This window comes from Anabrus simplex, chromosome 8, assembly GCF_040414725.1.
Source record: "Anabrus simplex isolate iqAnaSimp1 chromosome 8, ASM4041472v1, whole genome shotgun sequence".
In the NCBI taxonomy this organism is placed as follows: Eukaryota; Metazoa; Arthropoda; class Insecta; order Orthoptera; family Tettigoniidae; genus Anabrus; species Anabrus simplex.
This window is the reverse complement of record NC_090272.1, coordinates 232,628,125-232,649,948: the sequence shown is the minus strand read 5'-3', so window position 1 is coordinate 232,649,948 and position 21,824 is coordinate 232,628,125. Positions and strand designations below refer to the sequence as shown.

The 21,824-nt window shown below is 40.9% G+C and overlaps 1 protein-coding gene across 1 annotated transcript; it reads left to right on the top strand.

Annotated features, from left to right (window-relative positions):
• Positions 1–2,132: 2,132 nt before the first annotated feature.
• On the top strand, positions 2,133–20,623 carry LOC137501891 (glutathione S-transferase-like). Its single transcript, XM_068229036.1, has 4 exons — positions 2,133–2,334; positions 12,362–12,529; positions 19,408–19,550; positions 20,348–20,623. Exons 1-4 carry the CDS (start codon positions 2,199–2,201, stop codon positions 20,513–20,515), a joined length of 615 nt encoding a protein of 204 aa, XP_068085137.1. The 5' UTR covers positions 2,133–2,198; the 3' UTR covers positions 20,516–20,623.
• Positions 20,624–21,824: the final 1,201 nt, after the last annotated feature.

Sequence of the window (21,824 nt, the reverse complement as noted above, 5' to 3'; positions counted from 1 at the left end):
CTGTTTTCCCTCCAGGGTCGGTTTTTCCCTCGGACTCAGCGAGGAATCCCACCTCTACCGCCCTCAAGGGCAGTGTCCTGGAGCTTCAGACTTTGGGTCGGGGGATACAACTGGGGAGAATGACCAGTACCTCGCCCAGGCGGCCTCACCTGCTATGCTGAACAGGGGCCTTGTGGAGGGATGGGGAGTTTGGATGGGACAGGCAAGGAAGAGGGAAGGAAGCGGCCGTGGCCTTAAGTTAGGTACCATCCCGGCATTTACCTAGAGGAGAAGTGGGAAACCACGGAAAACCACTTCCAGAATGGCTGAGATGGGAATCGAACCCACCTCTACTCAGTTGACCTCCCGAGGCTGAGTGGACCCCGTTCCAGCCCTCGTACCACTTTTCAAATTTCGTGGCAAAGCCGGGAATCGAACCCGGACCTCCGGGGGTGGCAGCTAATCACGCTAACCACTACACCACAGAGGCGGACAGAATCATAATATATCATAATCATATCTCAGTATCATCAGGCATATCGTAATAAAACACGCTGACCTCTTTATTATTGGGCTGGACGGCGAGAGGACGCTTACAAATTGGTCATACGACTCCAGATGCTGGTCTATTATATGTGACCTTGATGTGAATGTGACTGAGAAGCAACGCAACAGATAGAGAGAGAGAGAGATTGAGTATGTCATTGATGATGATGATGATGATGATGATGATGAAGAGCAGAAGGGGGTGAGGGAAGGGTAGCGCACGTCACTAAAAACACACATGCAGCGGGTGGCGAGCGGTGATAGTGTTGGCATCTGACAGCGGAACTGATCACTCAAAGATTGTAGTCGGTCTTGCTCCTCAGACTCCACTGCCACCGAACACACGCACTACTACTGCCCACCAGTCATGCAAGAATAAAATTTACTGCGAGAATTGATGTACATTCTCTTTAGGAGGCTCCTCCAACACGGGAATACTAGAAAGTGAACCACACTATACCTGTTTTTTCAGTTAGAGGAGAATCGGGTAATATGGAATAGTCGGGTAATATGGAATACTGCAATATCTTGCCTGTAAGGTACTCCTCTCAGGTGGAAACTCGTCGAATTACGGTAAATGTTCTCATGATGCTTTGTATTCAGTTTCGACATGCTTGTAGGTGAGGTTAGTGCGTGGAGCAAGAATATTTGTTTTTCATATTTGAAAAGCTTTTGCAGGTAATTCTTTTAAAGCTTGTATTAATTACCAAAACTGAGTTTAGTCCTGGGAAATCCAATGTTACATATTGTACAAGAGTTGCTTATATTGCTACACCAGTGTAACTTCCTTGTTGTGCGAAGTTTAGGGCATGGCGAATTATTTAATTCAAACATGGTGTGTCGGGATATATGGAATACTGTTTTAGTTTCAAAGTAAAATGACGTTTAAAATTAATTAAAATTAATTTCATTAATCCTGGTATATTATAACATTTAATTACCTATAGATCTCAATTTCTGCATCTGTGACTTCTGTCACTGAATGAACAAGTGGCTATAAAAAAAAAAAAACTCTGAATAATTAGTGTATACAGATTATCATTTAAGTTAATTACCAATTTTATTCTTTCGATTTTTTAAAATTTCTGTACGTCCAACTGTAAGAACGTTCCTTAAATATAACTGAATGAATTTATTGAAGCTGTATTTTAATTTACATATTATTTACCCTACTATTCCATATTAGCCGACTATTCCGTATTACCCACCAAGTGCAACTTTTTGAAAGAAATAATTTTGACGTGAAAACGATAACAATTTACGATTTAAAAATATAGAGAATCTTGGCTAATTATTTGAATTTTCAAACCATATTAATTTATATTTCATAACTGATTTCGGAAAGAAGTTATACTGCCAGAAGTAAATGGTATTCCATATTATACGACTCCCCTCTACATATTCCGCAAATGATGTTTCCTTTTTAAACATCTCGAAAAACGTCAGTACAGAATTACGGTATCGTCTTACGGCATAAGCGTTATCGTATATCGTACTAAAGGTAAAATTATCGTATGTCACGATAAATTGTTTCTTGCTTAGCAATGATAAAAAACTGCCCGCTCATTCTGTTACGCAATGTTCAGCCAGATAGCGTTGATCTTCACTGGTGTCCATCAGTGGTGTGCCTTAACGAGCCCACACTTCACTTGTGTCTGATAGTTGGAAGAACAATGGCTCCCAAGTACAAGCTCACATACTTCAATCTCCGAGGGATCGGCGAACCTATTCGATTCCTGTTTCTTTATGGAGGAATTGACTTTGAAGACATTCGCATCGAACTTGAAGACTGGCCTAAGGTGAAAGAATGTAAGTACCGAACAGTCATAGTATACTTACACTTACTATGTCTTATAACGGTATGTAGTGAGCAGTCACTTTTCACATTTCGGGTTTGAAATCAGTCAAGTGCGAATATTGTCCGAAAGCCTAAGAAGTAAGATTTGGACAAGAATCCTTTGTTTGAAGCTACGTTGCCGCTCGGTACCTATTGTGAGTTAACGCTAAGCAATGCCAAGCTATGTTGTGCTATGACACGAATAAAAAGCTAAGCTAAACTATGCTAGACCGAGCTCGATAGCTGCAGTCGCTTAAGTGCGGCCAGTATCCAGTATTCGGGAGATAGTGGGTTCGAACCCCACTGTCGGCAGCCCTGAAGATGGTTTTCCGTGGTTTCCTATTTTCATACCAGGCTGTACCTCAATTAAGGCCACAGCCTCTTCCTTCCGAGTCCTAGCCCTTTCCTGTCCCGTCGTCGTCGTAAGAACTATCTGTGTCGGTGCGACGTAAATCCAATAGCAAACCAAAAAAAAAAAAAAAAAAAAAAAACTAAGCTAGGCAGCAGTTTTTTGTCTCGCTGTTGCAAATAATAAATTACTCTCTCTGCTCGGTGGCATGCCTTTTTTTCGAAGGGGTTCGACTGGCTGAGATTGTGTAGGTGTGGGGGAGGGCGGAACAGATGATGAATCAGATACATGTGATAAGGAGTGTAGGCCATCACATTCCGGACTCTCAGTCATCTGGGTGGCTACTTCAGTTATCTCTTGACCTCGATATGTGTTCTGCCTGTCAATGTTTGAATGTGTGCTGTAAGGAAAATTAAGCTATTAATACACATCCAAACGTATATTAAGAAATGGTACATGGAGAACTGTTTGTGGAGAATGAGCATAATTAACTGTCCTAGTCTTTGTGCTTCAAACACAATTACTCACGTTGTTCATCGTATTAGTGAAATGTTTATACTGTCTTAGCTGCGAAACATAACAAATCGAGACGTTCTTATTTTCTTATAACCTCGAATGAATTACATGCGTTTTAAATTATAATATAGGCTACTCAACATATAAATTCACTTATAACTTCATGAATTTTTAATATTTTAAATATTAGTCATACTGCGTTAAAATGACACCACACCTTCTTGTAGAAATATAAGGCAGAAGGAATTCCATTTGTTTGCGGAATCTCCACTCCATTTTTTCCCATTCTTGTCCACTTTTACTCTCTTTTTGTCTCTTTAGTGCCTTCCTAAAACAGTCTCTCTGTCTTTTCCATACGTTTTTAAGTTCTTGACCTAAAACAATATACGTTATTATTTTACCTTTCACGTTCTTAGTAACTGTTGTTATATTTAAGAATATGGCATACTATTACAGAACAGGCGCTTCAACTGTATTTGCGAAATTGTAAATAGTGTACATAAAGCCATGTGAAAAATGTGTTCTTCTCAAACAATTAGAACTGTCTTGTGATTATATAGCTAATTTATAAATGGTAGCCTACTTATAATTAAATTTGAAGAACTGAACTTATTTCCTGCTAACAGTTTTCCTTTCTTGTCAAGTCTCTGTAGTAATTTGATGACGTAACATAAAGGCAGGGGTATCTTTTCACCTCCTCAATTAGACGTTCTTCTTCTGGCCTGTTATCCATTGTATTGAAATAACGAAGTACTACCAGAAGAGACTCACAGGACAGCCCACCAGACCAACTGCTCAGAAATGAAAAGCGCATGCGCCAGGTCAGCTACAGCCAAGAAAATCGCCTGCCTAGCGATCTCTCTAGAAGTATAGCTTATTATAGCGGTCTGTGTGCGACATCGCACTTAAATGCATTGGGTGCGATATTTTTCATAACACCGCGTAGCGTAGCGTAGCTTAGCTTACCTTAGCTTAGCTTAGCCTAGCTTTCTGTGTGTGGTGGCCTTCAGGCCGGGTGTATAGTCCCTGCCATGCAAGCGCATAAACTATTTACTCTTTCTCCCCAGTTAATACTTAGGGTAGTGATTTATAGTTATTTTCAAATTGTTGAGTTCGATTCAGTGACGCTAACCATAGAGTTTAGGGACCCTACTTGCCGATACGACGTCTTACCCAGTTACTGTTAATCTTGCAGGTTGGCTCTATGTAGTCATGATTTTTTCGTGACTTCCGAGCCCTATCCGAGATACGTACTGTCACTGCCATATTGTGAGAGTCAACTCAAGACCTAAGCGGTCCCTTTGATGTTAGCCAGACTCCTGGTCAGTGAAGAGGCTTCCGCAGCGGTAAATAGTTCTTATGTTTGTTGCTTGTTGCTGCAGTCAGCAGCTTCCCTCAATTTGGATAGATATTCTGGTGAACTGACTTGAAATATTAAAAATGTTTGCGCTGTAAAAATATGGATATTATTTCACAAGTTGTATGTTGTTCGGTTTCGTTACCAACTCTTATATTTCATACGCAGATGGCTGTGAATAGTTATTGTTCTCGGTGGTGTATGTAGCAAAATAATTATGATTTAACATGAGTATGATATCTTATTGCATTGTGTACTTTTAAGCTTTGTTCGAGTTCATTCCATTGCTGTATAGTTCGCATAATTTTTACGGCGTTGAAGATGCATCCAAGAAAACTGTTGGCAGTATTGGCTTCAACAGCATGCTCAATGTTCATAATGGTTGCCAACCGTGAGCAACACGTGGGTGATGCTGTGACGCTTGAGTCGCAAGTGAAATACTTTAAAGTTAACATAAAAGGGATTTTTTAAAAAGAAATTTCGTGTGGCTATTTCTGGCCATGAGGGTGGGCGACATCTGCCATGCTTAGGTAACTGCGTGTTATTGTGATGGAGGATAGTGTTGTGTGTGGTGTGTGAGTTGCAGGGATGTTGAGGACAGCACAAACACCCAGCCCCCAAGCCATTGGAATTAACCAATGAGGGTTAAAATCCCCGACCCGGCCGGGAATCGCTCTGAACCGAAGGCCAGTACGCTGACCAATCAGCCAACAGTCGGACTTATAAAAGGGAAGGTTGGGGGGGGGGGGATTAAGTAGGAAGTCTAAGCAAATTGTTATGCACATTTACAGTAGCCTACGAGATGAGAATTCGCTGTGGACTGTGGAAGAAGTGGTAGAAAAACGCGCATCTGACCGGCGTGAGTACGTACAGTGTTTATATGGCTCGCGCGCAATCTAAAGGAATTCGTATGTTTTCTAGTGGTACCATATCGAATATGCTGGCCTGTGGCTGTTGATACTGTATATGTCGTGAAGGTTTCTGAGACACGTCTCCTTAGAGTTGTTGAAAATTTAGTTTTAAGAAAGTGTCTGAATTATGTAAACAAGCAATCAAGGAAAGTGAAATAAAACGTAACTCAACTAAGCTGCATGCCAGATTTATGTGACAGAAAACGTTTGTTCGTTTGACTGATCGTCAGTAGGCCTATGTGTCAGTTCAGTTCGAACTATGCCCTCGCGGTGAGTAAAACAGGAAGGGCCTTAACACGGTATGGGCATACCGTACCTACTCGAAATAAGAATAGTAATAATATTTTGTATGTTATTTTCGTAACTGCCCTCTATCTGCAGAAATGTTGTCATGAGGGGATGAGTTCGTTTTCACCTTCTGAATGACGAGGCTACAATATTTACATCATTCCTGGAAACACTGTATTTTGCAATCCCCCTCATGGCTGGGTTTTCAGCTTGTTGAACTGTGAGAAACTGCCACTGTCAGTCGTTCCACGAGAGCGGAATCGTATACTTATGTCGTCATAGTTTTCGTTGTAAGTCCCCATGTGCCTCACACAAATTGCATTATGAATTATGAAATAAAAATAAACTTTGCTTCTCTTGCCTCGGTATTCACCAGTAATCTGTGGGTTTTACATGGTCAATGAAGGGATAAATAGGCATGGTACGTAATCAAAGTACAACTGTATGAAAGGAAGTGATGCTACATCCTCTTTCGTACGTCGCATGTCCACGATTTTTTTCGGCTGGGTGGCCCTCACCTCATCAGCAACTCAGTCGGCCCAAGAACAATCAATCGGCAGACGCCTAGTTGGCTGTCGCCTCCCCGTGGATACCCGTCTCATCATTTGCGTGGACACCGCTATCGCAGAATCCTACATTATCACCGGCTCCCCAGTCCGTGATACTCTCCGGCTCCAAGATCGCTCCACTAATCGAATGTCAACGCAGGTCTTGGCTTACTTCAGAGATCCAGACGACGCGACAGCCCTCAAAACCAGCGGAGCATTCATCAAAGGCAGACTGCATGAAGTGGTACCTACTCCCGAGTACATCCTTCAACAACTGTCCCTTCACCCCTACACTGTTCTCACCGTTAACCCATATCCGCCTCGCACACCTCACCAGTTCCCACCGCCCCACCTCAATTTCGTCCCCAGTCACCACTACTACTACTACCACCTTCACCACTTCTGCCCATACTCCCTCATATACTTCTGCCCTCGCTACCACGACTAGTCACCCTTCTCCTATCATGTCCACACCCTCCACCTCCCTACCTACCACACTATCCAGTCCACAACAACCCCCTACCAACTACACGGATGCCACCATTGCAGCTCAGCCAGCCTCTCAAGAACAAGGAGCCGCCTCAACAACAACCCAACAACAGTCTACATTTCAGAGCTGTGTCATCCGTGGCATTGACCCCGCCATCACCGAACGGGACATACTGGATGAACTACAATTGGCAGGCGTCCCAACCCGTCGGGCGTACCGTATATTCAACACCAATGGCCCAACGTTCATGATTCGCCTACAACTCTCATCTGACGCCGACGTAGACCATCTCATCACCGTTTCCGCAGGCGAACCTACCGAGTGGAGCACTCTCGCTCCCCACCCCGTACTGTCCGCTCCCCTCCTCTTTCCGCTTCTCATAGCCCTCCACCCGCCCCGCCAACCCATCCCACCACCGCAAGCCATCTACCTCCCTGCTCCACAACCGCCTTCCTTTCAACCACCCCTCCCGATAATGGACCTACTTCGTCTTCCCGCCACCTCCATTACCAACATTACCACAACCCTCTGCTACCTTATGTCACAACACTACCCCCGACACTCCTTACACCAACTTCATATCGACCCCGCAAACTGTCCCAGCACTATATATGTAAAACTCTAGTCTGTACTTCTCTGTAACATCTTCTCTTTCTCGGTATTGCGCGCCCGGGATACGCAAATCAATTTCTTGTCACTATTACTCTGGTGTTTGTAGGCGTCTGTCTGCGCGGGGTGCTTTGTGTGTCTTCTCTGGGGCCCGGCTTGTCGTCGCGCTGCCTTTACGCCAGGCTTTTATCTTCTGGTATGTTCAACACATACCCCCACTTTTATTTTCTTCTACAATACTTCTCTCATACCCCACGGCCAAAGAGCTACTAGTTTAGCTGACGGCCCGCCCGCTCCTTGAGGAGTGGGAATGAAATAACCTCTTGATGTGATGATGATTTGATGCTACACTATTTGAGAATGAAGTATTTGTCGGATGGACGCACGACGTTTATAACAAGCTGGCTGAGAAGGAGAACCGAGACGGGAACAAGGGACGTGCTCACATGTGGAAGCATACTTCTCCTCAGCTCTTGAGTTGACTTTTCTTTTTCTGTAGGGTTGTAAATCTGTTTGGGAAATGCCAGGTAAGTAGAATTGTGGCATAATGCATTTAATAACGTATCTGGTGATAAATGACGAACGCGGAATTTTGTTAATATGGTTTTATTTCATCCATTTATAGAATTCAATTAGGGTGATAAGAAGGAAGAAAAATCTGCGAGAACTGTTCCGCAAAGGAAAACAACCTTACCTCCTCTATAAAGATCAGTTCAGTTAAAATAGAAGGACATCAACCTAACCGTGTCTTGTGATGACTTACGTACGGTTTGCAGACTTAGCCTTTGTGTATTCTTATTGAGTTATGGCATATGCAATATATTTGCTTGTGTGTTATTACAGCGTGGTTTCACTTCAGTCCAACAAGTAATAGCAAATTTCAAGAAAGGAGCTGAATTATTTACACCAGACAAACACTGAAGAATATGGTCTATAGTAATGCGTCTATCAACATAAAGGCAGAAACTTACAACATTAAACTGAGTGAGGGTGAGAGAGAGTTCCGTGATTCTTCATGGAGCTTGAAAACCGACTTAATTATTGATCATTTACTCGGGTAAGCGAACCTCCATTATTGATGCTTACATTGAGGTTATTTTGTTGATGGTTATGTCTCGTGATTTCTGTATGTAACTAGTGAAGTTGGCAGCAGTGAGGAGCCATCAGGGAGTAAAGAATACTGGGAGACGCCTTGAAGCTCTGAGAGTGAAGTCCAATGACAGAGCTCTACATAGGGGGCGTGGTCATATATAGGCGGGAGTATGCATGTTTTTTGACAGTCAAACCCATTACAGCTCATTGAAGTGACTACGGTGTTCTGGCGTATACGTAACTCTGGTTTGGGTTCACAGTCACTCTGGTATCATGAGGAATGAGACTGTTGATCAGGCAGCTAAACGAGCATCACAACAATCTCCCCCTCTTTTTCTAGCGATCCCTCCTTCTGATCTCATGCATGATGTGCGGGCTATATCGTATCAGCAATGGCAGTCCGATTGGAAAGAGTCAACACATTATAAATACATAATACTGGGTATTGATGGGCAGATGCCCTGGATAACAGTCAGTCTCATCAAGACCGACTTCAATCCTCAGACCTTAATGCTACTCTCGATCGTTCAAAGATGGCGAATCGAGTAGCCGGAATTGTTGGAAATGTGGGTTTGTTTTGGTTTGTTGTTATCGTATGTAGTCTGTGTAATTTTATGAAAGTTGACGATAAATGTTAGTTTCTTTGTAGAATATAAGTGTGCGAGTGTATTTATATGAGTCAGTGGACACATACGATCTGTAATTGTACTAAGTAATGTGAGAATATGCTTGTTTTGATCGTGTTTTTCCCCATTAAAGAACATGAGTGCACTATGTGGACCAGGTTTTAGTCTAACTATGGCAATGCCTCTCATAAAACTATTCTTAAGTTTCCTACGGAATAGAACATTAAGATAGGAATGGATTAGCAATATACATCGTGATTACTTTGAAGTCCATGACAAAACTGTAGCGTGCATACATCATTTTGAGAATAAGTCTGAGGTTAGGGAAACCATTTCTCTACTTTCAAACTATTCGTGTTCCTCGAAAAATATTAATTTAGATAGAATATAATTGATACTGTGTTACTCCGTCAGTGTCTATGTGCTTCAAAGTGGCGAGTGATTTAGATGCAAGTTTATTTTACAATAATCTGTGATTTGCCTGTGGAAATGTTTGGCTGGATCTTGAAGTGTAACAAAACTTATAAGTGTGACAATTAGAGCAATCTGTAGATTGTTACACAGAAGATATAGTGACCTGAGGGATTAGCTGGGTTTGTAACGTAGGGTTTTACACTACCAACACCTTCCGATTCATGCTGTGGTTATCTGTTGTCAAGCAGACTGCGCCGAACTGAAGCTCGTCCATTTGGTTAAATATCAATGCTTAGTCAATGTTCTTTAATGGGTAAAAACCTATTATATCTTTAGTGTCTGAACGTTTCATTACTAAGGTTGCTATCATTGTGTGAAGTGCTGTTATGCCATATGTCAACATTATGTTAGCATTACCAGGGCCGTTCATTGGGTTAACATAATAATTTCGGGTGTACGTGGACTGAGTGGTCAGACAGTTAAGGCGATGGCCTTCTGACCCTAAGTTGGCAGATTCGATCCGGGCTCAGTCCGGTGATATTTGAAGGTGCTCATATACGTCAGCCTCGTGTCGGTAGGTTTACTGGCATGTAAAAGAACTACTGCAGGACTAAGTTTCGGCACTTCGAAGTCTCCGAAAACAGTAACAAATGTAGTTAGCGGGACGTAAAGCTAATAACATTATTATTTCGGGTGTACTTCCTATTCGTTGGGTGCTGAATTTAAGAAATCGTTCACCACTTCAAAACTAAGGCAATAATTGTGTTTCACAGTTCTCATGAGAGCGAATAAATCGAGAAATTTCGTACCTTAATTTATTTTGAAACATTCAAAATGATGTTAGAAATATCATTTTAACAGTTTTATCATGTATTTTCACCTATCCAGCGAAGTGAAATCTAAGAAAAAGCTTTATTTGACGAATTGAAATTTCTAAATAATCAGCTTGTTGATCTCTTTTCTAGTAGAATATATATGATTCTTGTTGGCGAAGCGTTTTCATACGTGTAAAAGTGATTTTCCCTATGATGTTACATTTATCATGTTAATTTACCACCGTTTATATAATATGTACGTGATATTTTTGTGTTAGCCAACACCAGCAACCCGGCTGCTTCGGCCGCCATGTTTTTTTTAATATTACGGTCTGAGGATTGGAGTCGGTCTTGGTCACATCCTCCAGTCTCCTCCCACTCGAGGCACCCAAGCATAAATCTCTCATCCCCCTTCCATCCACACTACTTCCGGCTGGGGGCCTTCAAAATAAATACACACTGAAAGGTGCTGCTATCTGTCCTAAAGTGGTAGCGAGCAACTAGGTGGTCTAGCCATAGCTAGTCCGGAACAGTGGTCTTTTATAAGAGGTATATGGGAAGGCCTGCCTGGAGTAGTATTAGGAATAGGTTGGAACCTCCCTCATATTTATCGAGAAATGATAATAAGCATAAAATTAGGGCCAGAAATCAGGATACGGACGTAGGCAATTGTTCATTCGTAAAAAGGACAATAAGGGATTGGAATAAATTACCTGCAGCAGTCTTTGATAAATTCCCTTCCGGTAACAAGTAATTTAAGAAGACCATTAGTGCTAGTGTAAAGTGAAAAGTAGAAGTTGTAAATCACCGACACTGAATTTGTGATTTTCTGCTTGGTTTAGATTGTGAAACTAGGAGTTTTTCCTTGTGGTATTCTCTTTCCAGGGAATTGCTTGTTGTAGTTATGGTGTTGTAGTAGTAGTTGTTGTTGGATAATTACCAATGTTTTCAACTTTACTTTATTATCACTTGTAATGTTAAGCTAGTAGTAAATTCAACCTACTGTATAGATTTGTAAGCCATAGTGTCAAGTACTGAAATAATTAAGTATTGTGTGAACCTGTGTATGATGATGCTGGATTTAGAATGTTAAACTAGTAATATTTCTTGTAATATTTTCCTTGCATGGAATTGCTTGTTGTACACTTGTTGTTTGTTTGTTTGTTTGTTTGTTTGTTTGTTTGTTTGTTTGTTTAAAGGGTCTAACAGGTAGGTCATCAGTCCTGTTTGTTTGTTTGTTTGTTGTTGGGTAATTACGTTAACTTTACTTTATTATTACACTACTGTAAGTAACCATTGCCCCGGGATACTTCCCATTAGCGATGTATTTGCTAATAATAATAATAATAATAATAATATGACGCTGTTGATGGTAATTCGCCTATCGGATGCGCAATTTGAGCGTTAAGCAGACCTCTTTGTGGTATTGGACAGGACAGGCTATGTCCCGTTACCGGGTTTCACCCTCTCCCTTCCTACTATCATTTATTTCATCTCGTTAATTCATTTCGTGAGGTTGACGTCAAGAAGGGAATCCTGTCGTAAAAACTCGTTACGAAGATTCATTTCACTACATACTCAACCCTCTAGGGAAATGGGACAATGGTTGGACATTCATAAATTCATATATTTTATCTCCCCGAGTAATGGGTTACATGCTGGCGTCCCCCGTCCTAGGGCGCTACCTTTTCACGGCTAAAAGGTGGCAACCCAGACCGCGGGACCAACCAGCAGTAAGCCTAAACATATTATTGTAATGATCGACAGATGACGACATAAGGTCATGATATGAGAACTGTGCTGGCGATTCGCTTGTTTTTAACGTATTTTTGTATTCTTGTTAATATAAAAGAAGGTATTAATTTTGATTGAACTTTGTGAAACATATACCTGCTGTTGACTTGTGCATTATTTCATGTAAGCTTCTCTTTAAAATGTCACCCGAAATAAATGCTATCACTTACGAACTCTTTTCTTTCCGCAGCTACACCGTATGGAAAGCTTCCCTACATTGACGTTGATGGAAAACGAATCACTCAAGCAACTGCTATTGCTCGTTACGTGGCCAAACTAGTTGGTCTTGTTGGGAAAGACGATTTGGAGGACTTGGAGATTGATTCTGTTGTTGACACCATCGTTGATCTGAAAAATGGTAAGGTACTGAATTCTCCATTCGTCTTTATTTGCACATCTTGTCCGACTCAAGGCCAAACGGTTTGCATGCTGGCTTTTGGTCACAGGGATCCCAGGTTCCATTCCCCATTCATGTATGACCTCGCTAACATGTGCAGGTATTTTTATGGGATGGAGTTCAGGCAGCCAGTGTGTCAATCTTGACAATGTGTTTTACTGCCCAGACACGGCAGAAAATCTTAACTATGAATGGACCAGCTATTGGCAAGTTTTAGTTAATTTTGTCTGGTAAACACGAAATGTGTCAGCAGAGATCTTTTTACATGCCGACATCTACGACATGGGGCGCTAAATGGAAGTTTCTGTCGCCTTTAAAAGATCTGATAATTTCTGTTGGGTTTGAACCTGTGTTCGTCACATCCAGAGACTCACACTCTAGAGTACAAGTGTGAGTGATTTACGGTGGATGGGAAAGATTTACGCCCTTCTGCTCATAATTTATTATACGTAATAAGTTTAGCGCACTTTCTTGGCTACCAAGAGAAAGCCGTGGTACTAGGAGTACAGTATTTTATAATTCAAATGAACTACTTTTAAAAAGTGTTCTGTAACGTGTAAAATAGCTTATGACCTTCGGAGAGGGCTACAGGAAATCTGCTTCTCTGTGCTTGTCTGTGAGGACGAGGCCCCTACCTATGGTGAATTCTAATAACACACACACACACACACACACACACACACACACACACACACACACACACACACACACACACACACACACACACACACACACACACACACACACACACACACACACACACACACACACCGAGCCAGAGAGATTACCCAATTAAAATCGAAGTAAGGGTGGTTGTTGAGGGGGAGGGGAGATGAATGAACCTTGCAACCAAGCTGTCGCAGGCATAAAAGTCAGTCGGTGTTGCTAAAAAAAATAGAACCTCTCTCCAGATAAAATTCCTGGCTCTGCCCCTCCATACTATTTTTTTTTGTAATAACTAATAATCACCACTAAAACATCCGATAGTCTGCGCATCCCTCCATCTGTGGTTGACGAAAGGACGGATATCCGGTCCTAAAACTGGATCAAATCCCCATGAAGTGCCGAGTTCAATAAATTGGGAATAATGAAAGAAGAAAAGTAAAGAACAGTCCTTGTAATATGCTCACATGTGTTAAACTATCTAAACTAAATACTCGTCATCAAAGTAAGCTGGGAAGGAGTAAAGGAACATACACGAAGATAATCACAACCATATGGGCGGAAAGAGTAAGAGGAAGGGGAGATAAGGAAAAAACTTAAAAGGCAACAAGATCAAGCTCCACATCATCACACAAAGCTGTATCTTCCGCTTGGCCCTCTGATGTCCACAATAACTGTGATTGATGAGAAGAGAACAGTGGACATGTGGTGAATGTCCAAGTTTTTCTTCTGTTCCCTCATCTCACATTAAACAATCATTGCAAAGTCATTCACCGAGGGACAGGAACTTGATAAGGAACACGTAGCGAATATTCACATACATTACAGCACTATACACAATCACAATAAAACGCTATAAAATGCGACATACAGCACGCAGTAGCTTCATTGAGTACCCTACTATCTCGGAGCTCAGCTCTCAGCAACTGCGGGAAGTGCCGGAAACCACGCGCGCCAGCGGCCGGTAGTGGCCTGTCATCGCTGGCCAAGTTCGAGCGAGAAAGCATAAATAAAGATCCTGTATAAAGTTAAACATGAACACACAAGAGGAGTAATTTAATCTCTACGTCTTACACTGCTGTTTTCAAATAAATGGGCTCATTCCTCATTAATCCCAGTTCTACATAGATTTCTTCTCAGCTCCCGGCAAACTTGCTCTTCTTCCCAGGTTCATGAGGAGAGCTTCAACACTCCTTCCAGGGTCGTCTTCACACGTCTTTGTTCTTAATACGTATATTTATCTTTATCTTTATGTAGCTTCACTTTCCGTCTCTTCTCTTTTCCTGTCTGTATCCGACTTTCGTATTTTCCCACAATTTCCACATTATCAAGACTGAAGAACTGTCAACATTGCTCATCAATTACGGTTGAAGATCGCTCTCCTGATGAAGACGGGAAGCATGAGCTAAGAAGAATTGGATGTGGAAGCAGTAGTGGTGATTGGGAATTAAATTGGGGGGGGGGGGGGGGGAGCAAAATTTACTGAACCCTTTAAGGTCCATAAAGCATACCTACCTTCCTTACCTATTAGCAATTAGCATGAGATCTTTCTCTTGGGTCGTTTGCGGGTTCTTCGTCACTTGCTTAAGAGGCGGGTTTCGGTAACTTAATCTATCTACTAAATGAGAGGAATCGAGTCTAAGAAACCGATGTTTATTCAAGTAATTTAAACGAAGTTGAAAGGACACATATGATTTTTAAGAACGAACTGAGTCTTGTCCGTTAAACAAAATAAACAATGAAAATTATAACGCTGATGAAAATACTGGCTTTGGAGATCTTAACTCAACTGCCTGAGGGGCATCCGTACTAGAAACCACTGTCTTAAGGGTGAAATAAAGTCTGGAAATCCTTAAAATCGGCTTCCATGTGAGACTGATTCGTGATGATCCAGCCCCCGTAGCACGAGATCTGGACTTTTGGTATAATTAAGGCAGTCCAATCTTATGTGCCACACAGTGGTTATACGTCATGGACCCTTAATTGAATCGATGTGACCTGCGACTATGTCATGCACCCACATCTAACTTTGTAATTTACGTTAAAGTCATTGTGGATGATGACCGCAAGAAAAATGATGTCATAATGGCAGATGGCCCTAATCTAGGTCACTGAGGTTGATGACTCCATGGCCATCTAAATTCCTAAGCTGAAGGCTGAACACGATTAAGCTACGTTAGTTGATGGCCAATGTATCCACTTTACTGAATCCCCATCACATCTAAAGCTCAACAAATCAGATCAAAAATGATAACAACAAAAACAAACGCTCACAACACTTGTGGCAGTAAATTCCCTTGTTATCGGACATGTCCCCATAATCGTTACGTTAACAACTTGAAATTTTTCTAGCAAAATAAACTAAGATTTCCAGAATACATTTTCAAGTTAATCACTTGGTTTTAGGTTAATTCTCAAATACGATTTTACTGAATGTAATAATTTAATAAATTGAACTAATTACATAATCCTAATTAACAACAAATTCTATCTGCCCGGACGAATGGTTTCATTAAAAGTCGCTAATTATTTCAATTACATAATTCGACTTGTTTATTTATTGTTGACTTTCTTCGTCGATGCTGGAAACGCGATACATTTATTGTTTCCAGTACTATTTCTTTCTTTCATGACGTCACTAAAGAAGCTTACATTAACCTAATATTTATTAATAAACTAGCTTGGATAATCCTAACGTTAAATAATACAATCTGCACAAGTTAACACACAACGCAAAAATAACCAACTCCATGTCACCTCGCTTCGTGACATTTAAAATAAGGCTTTGTGCGCCCCTCGAATAATGTAAAACAATATTCCCAATTCACTAATTTGAAATCCCTGGAAAAGGTTACATCCAACATCAGTCTCATTTCCGTCGCTTCAATAATAAATTCAAATCTCTATTAAACGAGTCTATTCTAAAGAAATGCAATCTGATCCCAAACATTTACTATCAATGACAAAATACAGTTAGTTTCTTTCTAGTAGTGATCTGGCTCGACTGCATAGCAGCTGGTTGAATAACAGGACACCAAATCTCCCCTCGCTTCTGTTATCGCTCGACGACACCACGTGGCTACATGTTACGTTTTAACTCGCATTTAGTGCAACAACAGATGTCGTTCTCGCTGCCAATGCACAGATATAATTCTTAACCTAATAGATTATGCGAAGAGATTTACTTTAAGACGTCAATCAAACACGCATATCTATCACGGTCCTACGGTTTCACGTGGAATCCTAATAATGGTCTGACCCTATTCCTATCTCAATAAATCACACAGAAATATCTCCTCGGGTTTCTACACTGAACATCCCGGCATTAACACTACAGGCTTTCGACAACCTGATTCACAATCTTACATTACCTTCCATTTCGCAATACTTAAGCACTTGCTAACACAACAAATCCCGACACAGTATTAATATGGAATTACTCTCTCGGGTGACCCACAACGCTGTTACTCAAACTCTTTGTGACAATTAACCATCTCATCCCGCATATCTTTATTTAATATTTCCTAAACCGGAATTCACGACTTGACTTACTTCATGTCAAGTATATTAACTTGTCATATCGTAATCGAGGTAAAGTCCTTCGAACAAAACTTTTTACTATTATTTTCTTCTCATCAATTCTACACAGTTTTAACGGACATTGGATAGCAATCCCCTGTAAACACGTTTTTACGATCTCGCCTCACAACTTTCCTTCAATAAAATTTTACATCGCTTCAGTATGACGTTGTGTCTTCACGTCAGCATTAGATGAATAAGCACGGATTTCTCTTACATAAAATTCGTCATTACGTCGAACAGAAATGTGCGATAAATTAATATCTATTCTTTGACAATTCGCACATACAGAACATAAATGTACGGAAATGACACTCTACTTTTAGACATCAAATCGTTTCTCATTCATGAATCTACTATTCTACAACATGATTATCCGAGAAACTGAAACAAATGACCTTTTGCCATATTTATCTGACATTTCCACGAAATAAAAGTCGGTGACCAAAATGCATCACAGATACACACACAAATAAAACGGTCACATCATGAAACAAATAAAAGCATGTTATAACAGTGATAATTCACCTACCTTTGGGTTGTACGTCCGCTGCCATCGGGGAGATTGACCAGCTTTCTCAAATCGTTTTATTTAGCCAGCTCGACAGCTAGAGGCTTTACAAATCTTTTTCTTTTTATTCACCTGAAAATAATGACATAAACAAAAAATACCCTTCACACGCTTTCTTCTTTGCGCGGGCGGAACACGTCTGTCGAATACCGACCGTAGACGCAATTATTTACAACACGACAAATATTATTTATGACTTCAATTACAGGATCGCGGCATTAGAATGACCGTCTAATACCTGTTCCTGAAGAAATGATGTGATAATTAAAACCTATCTCCACTTGGAGATGATATTTACAGCCATCTCGGCCAAAGCCTATCCTCCCTATAGAATTCGTCTTACAAGCGCTGGTTTATAGAGTTATTCGGAAATGCGTGGTATCACCTCGAATGCAATTGACACAATGGGTAATTTCAAGATGGCGCACCGTTCTTTTATAGTTTTTCTCTCCCACTCTCATGCCGTTTTAATTTGCCGCCAAGAATTTTACATACATTTTCCTACCCCCTTAAGTGTATTGAAGGCAGGTTTCACTATAACACATAATTGCTAATTTAGTAGTAATATTATTATGAGCATTTAAGAATTTCTCTCAACGGATTGAATTGTTAAATTATCTCATAAGATAGGCACTATATTTTGTTGATGTAATAGAGGTTAAACGAACAGGCGCATCTTTTGACAAATTCCCTCCTGGAGCTATTTAGGGATCTAAAATCTATATCATTAATGACCAAATTGTTTCACTTATAATTTCCTGATATTTTTTACGGTAGTTTCGTTGCCAATTCTTTCTTAAATGTACCTTTTATTAGAACCAATAATCCGCGGTATCCATGCTCCCTTTCCACATGCGGGTGACGTAATTTTGTTAGCGTGAGAAAGAGGACTAAACACCTGACCCTCCACGTGCCATCTCTGGTCATAGATAAAACATGTAGTTCGTGCTCCTGACTTGTAAGTTATACTAGACCTCATGTATTTTACTTCAGGACTCTGATTCCTTATTACACAAAGGTCATGGGTTCAGTACAGACAATGAAAAGTACTCGGGTTTGTGGGATATAGCGGGCGGTGGGGGGAGATGTTGGGGTATATGCATAAAAACTGAAAAAAGATACAAAGTGGTAAGTTATTTGATCCTCTCTGAGCGAATTTCCACAGAGAGGTAAAGGTTTTACCAACTTAAGTTAGGTAATAATTTGAGATTTTAATTCAATACTAGACTATAGAGTGAAACTTTCACCAAAGGAATAAAATACACGTCTACTACAATTAAATAGAAGTACGGCATGATTATGCAATGAAAAATAATTTAGTTTTTGACTAGGCCTATACACTAAGAAACTAGGACAATGAAGGGACTGCCAGACGAACGAATGGGCACGGAAATTCGGTCAATCATACCTTACCTCAGTGTCCATATACCCCTGCTACCCTTCCTCATAGCACATGCAAAGTCTCCACTAAATGCTGTGGAGCTGTACGAATCTGTTAGCCGCGACGAACAACATTTCGTGCGTATTTCCGCTAATAATTAAAGAAAATAAAGTAAAGAATTAGCTGATAAGAAAACAGGGCTTGTAGAAATTGTTTTTAAATAATTCCGACATTCCTAGTTTCAGCCGCTAAAATGGAATAAAAATATGTTTTCTCCACAAAGTGGGGGCGGGTAGGGGAGGAGCGACTGCCCCCCTCGCCCCCTCAATCGCCACTACTGTGTAGAACTGGTATTAATGCGCAGAGAGCCCACGTATTTCACGACGACAATGTATGAAGGAGTGAATGTCGTCCTTGTTCTTTTGACTTTTCATGTTTGGTCCTGTATCTTCTTTCTGTTGCGCCCTCTGTCACTGTGTTCGTCTTACTATGAGTTGCTTTCCATGTTTCTTTTTTCTACATATTATTATATACGTAGGTACTTACGATAGACTTCTGGGCTGAAGTATAATCCTGTGTTTTGATCTTGTTTACTTGCTTAAGACAGTAAGTACAGGTAACAGCAGTGTTGATTCTCTCTTCCAGTTCTCGTTGAGTATTACTTCGAGAAGGATGAGGCAATCAAGCAGAAGAAAAAGGACATTGCTGTAAAGGAGACAGTACCACAATTCCTCAGCAAACTTGATGCGAGGCTCAAAGAAAATGGAGGATACTTTGTTGGTGGCAAGGTACGTATTTTTTAAAAGTATTGTGTTGATAGTTACAGTTTAATTAAATATATCGGTGGCTTACTTCTAAAACCTTGTATCCCCCAGTGCACTTCCTATCCATTTTCTTCCTTAAGACTGGTCACGCCTCCCAGCCACATATCGATGTACAGTCCATCAGAACAATTTTCGTTGTGTTCATTTTCCTATGGTAACGTGTGAAGGAAAATGAACCTTAAATGCGTTAAACTGTAGGAGTGCCTAAATTAGCCATGAAAACAACATCCCTACAATACTGTATGGCAAGGTCAATTTTCCTCGGTTGCACAGGAAAATGAACACTACGAAAAAGGTTCTGACGGATTGCATAGAAATATGTGGCTGGGAGGCGTGACCAGTGTTACGGAATATAATGGGGAGGAGGAACATTGTAACATACGAGATTTTAGAAGTAAGCCGACGATATGAGGAGTTCACGGTCGTCATACTGAAGCAAGTCCAGTATAGCTGGTGACAAAGTTGCACGAACTCCTTCTATTCACTGCCATAGTGAACCGAACATAAGATCATTTGCTGTCACATAGGCCTAGAGTAAAGAATAATTCACTGAAGATAATTTTTGTTTCCTTCACATCCATACTGAACCAAGTAATGGCATCTTACAATAATTGCAACCACTCAATTAATTAGCTAAAACACTCTAATGATTTTGAATCTTCTGGTGAAAGTAAAACTGCTCTTCTATCATTTGTGTTCTTTGACTATTTTGAGCATTGGCATACACTTTCAATGCGTTTCTTGTATTAATTTGATTGCAGCTCACCTGGGCAGATGTTTACTTCGCTGCCGGCCATGAAACTATTAACGACATTGTGGGCGATAATGTTGTTGAGAAATATCCGCACCTCCAAGCTCTCGCCGAAAAGGTGCAAGCATTTCCTGCCATCAAAGCTTGGATTGCTAAAAGGCCTATTACATGCCGTTAATTCTTCTTTATATACAGTATTTATATATGAGTGCATGTAATCCACATCATTGATGAAAGATTTGCACTTCGTCGCTTTTCAGTGAAATGAAATAAAACTATCATTTAGTACGTTTTTTCTTATTCGCTTTCCTGACTGTTTTCCCTGTCAAAGTGCAGAAACTTTGTTTCTACATCTTCTACTCCACTTCACTCGTCTGTGGTATGGTAGGATGAACGCCTACACTTTTCACACTTCAACCACCGCTTCTTTGGTTCTTCTCTGGGTCACCATCCGTCAGCGCTTAGGACAAATTCCAGTTCTACGATGGACTGTGCATAGCTTTAGCCTCGTGTCCATACAACACCAGCGCTGCCTCGCCTCTCTCATGTCGTCTGGTTATCGGAGAAACTTCAAGGATGTTCCGAACGTCTTCGATTCTTATATGGTGCAGCCTTGTGACTCCCAGAGACTAGAAAGACGTCTTCATTTCCATTGTGTGGAGCATCTGCTCGTGCTGTTCTGTTGTAGGTTAACATTCCACACCATACAATGCTGTTGAAGAAAGAAACAGAACAGTCAGACGGTAAGATTGTAAGGATGGAGCTGAATTTAGAACGGGTGAAAAAGAAGAAGAAATATGTCTCGATGGATAACAGAATGTTTAAGAGCCCCTGAAGCAATGGCACAATCAGGTAAGACAGGCAAATATTAAGAAATGTATCTTTCTTCATCCAAATGGATTTAGATGAGGGAAGGAAGATACTTAGGAATGATGCATAAAGCTGTATTATTACACTGTATAATACCTTGAGAGTATATATATTTTATTACTAGCGAATGCACCCGTACCGAGCTCGATAGCTGCAGTCGCTTAAGTGCGGCCAGTATCCAGTATTCGGGATATAGTTGGTTCGAACCCCACTGTCGGCAGCCCTGAAAATGGTTTTCCGTGGTTTCCCATTTTCACACCAGGCAAATGCTGGGGCTGTACCTTAATAAAGGCCACGGCCGCTTCCTTCCCACTCCTAGGCCTTTCCTGTCCCATCGTCGCCATAAGACCTATCTGTGTCGGTGGGACGTAAAGCAACTAGCAAAAAAAAATGTACCCGTGCTTCGCTACGGTATTCTACATTGTATTCGAATATCGAAGTAAATACTGTACATGCAGTAAATAAGATTGTTTTAAAATTGCATGTCTCTTAGCGTTATCCGAGAAAGAGCATGGGGAGGTCCCCGTACGTTGTTTCCAATGTAAAGTGTTTGTTACGGATTTGTGATATAACGGCAGGCTCACTTGCCTACTGCCATTCACAATCGAGTTGGGAAG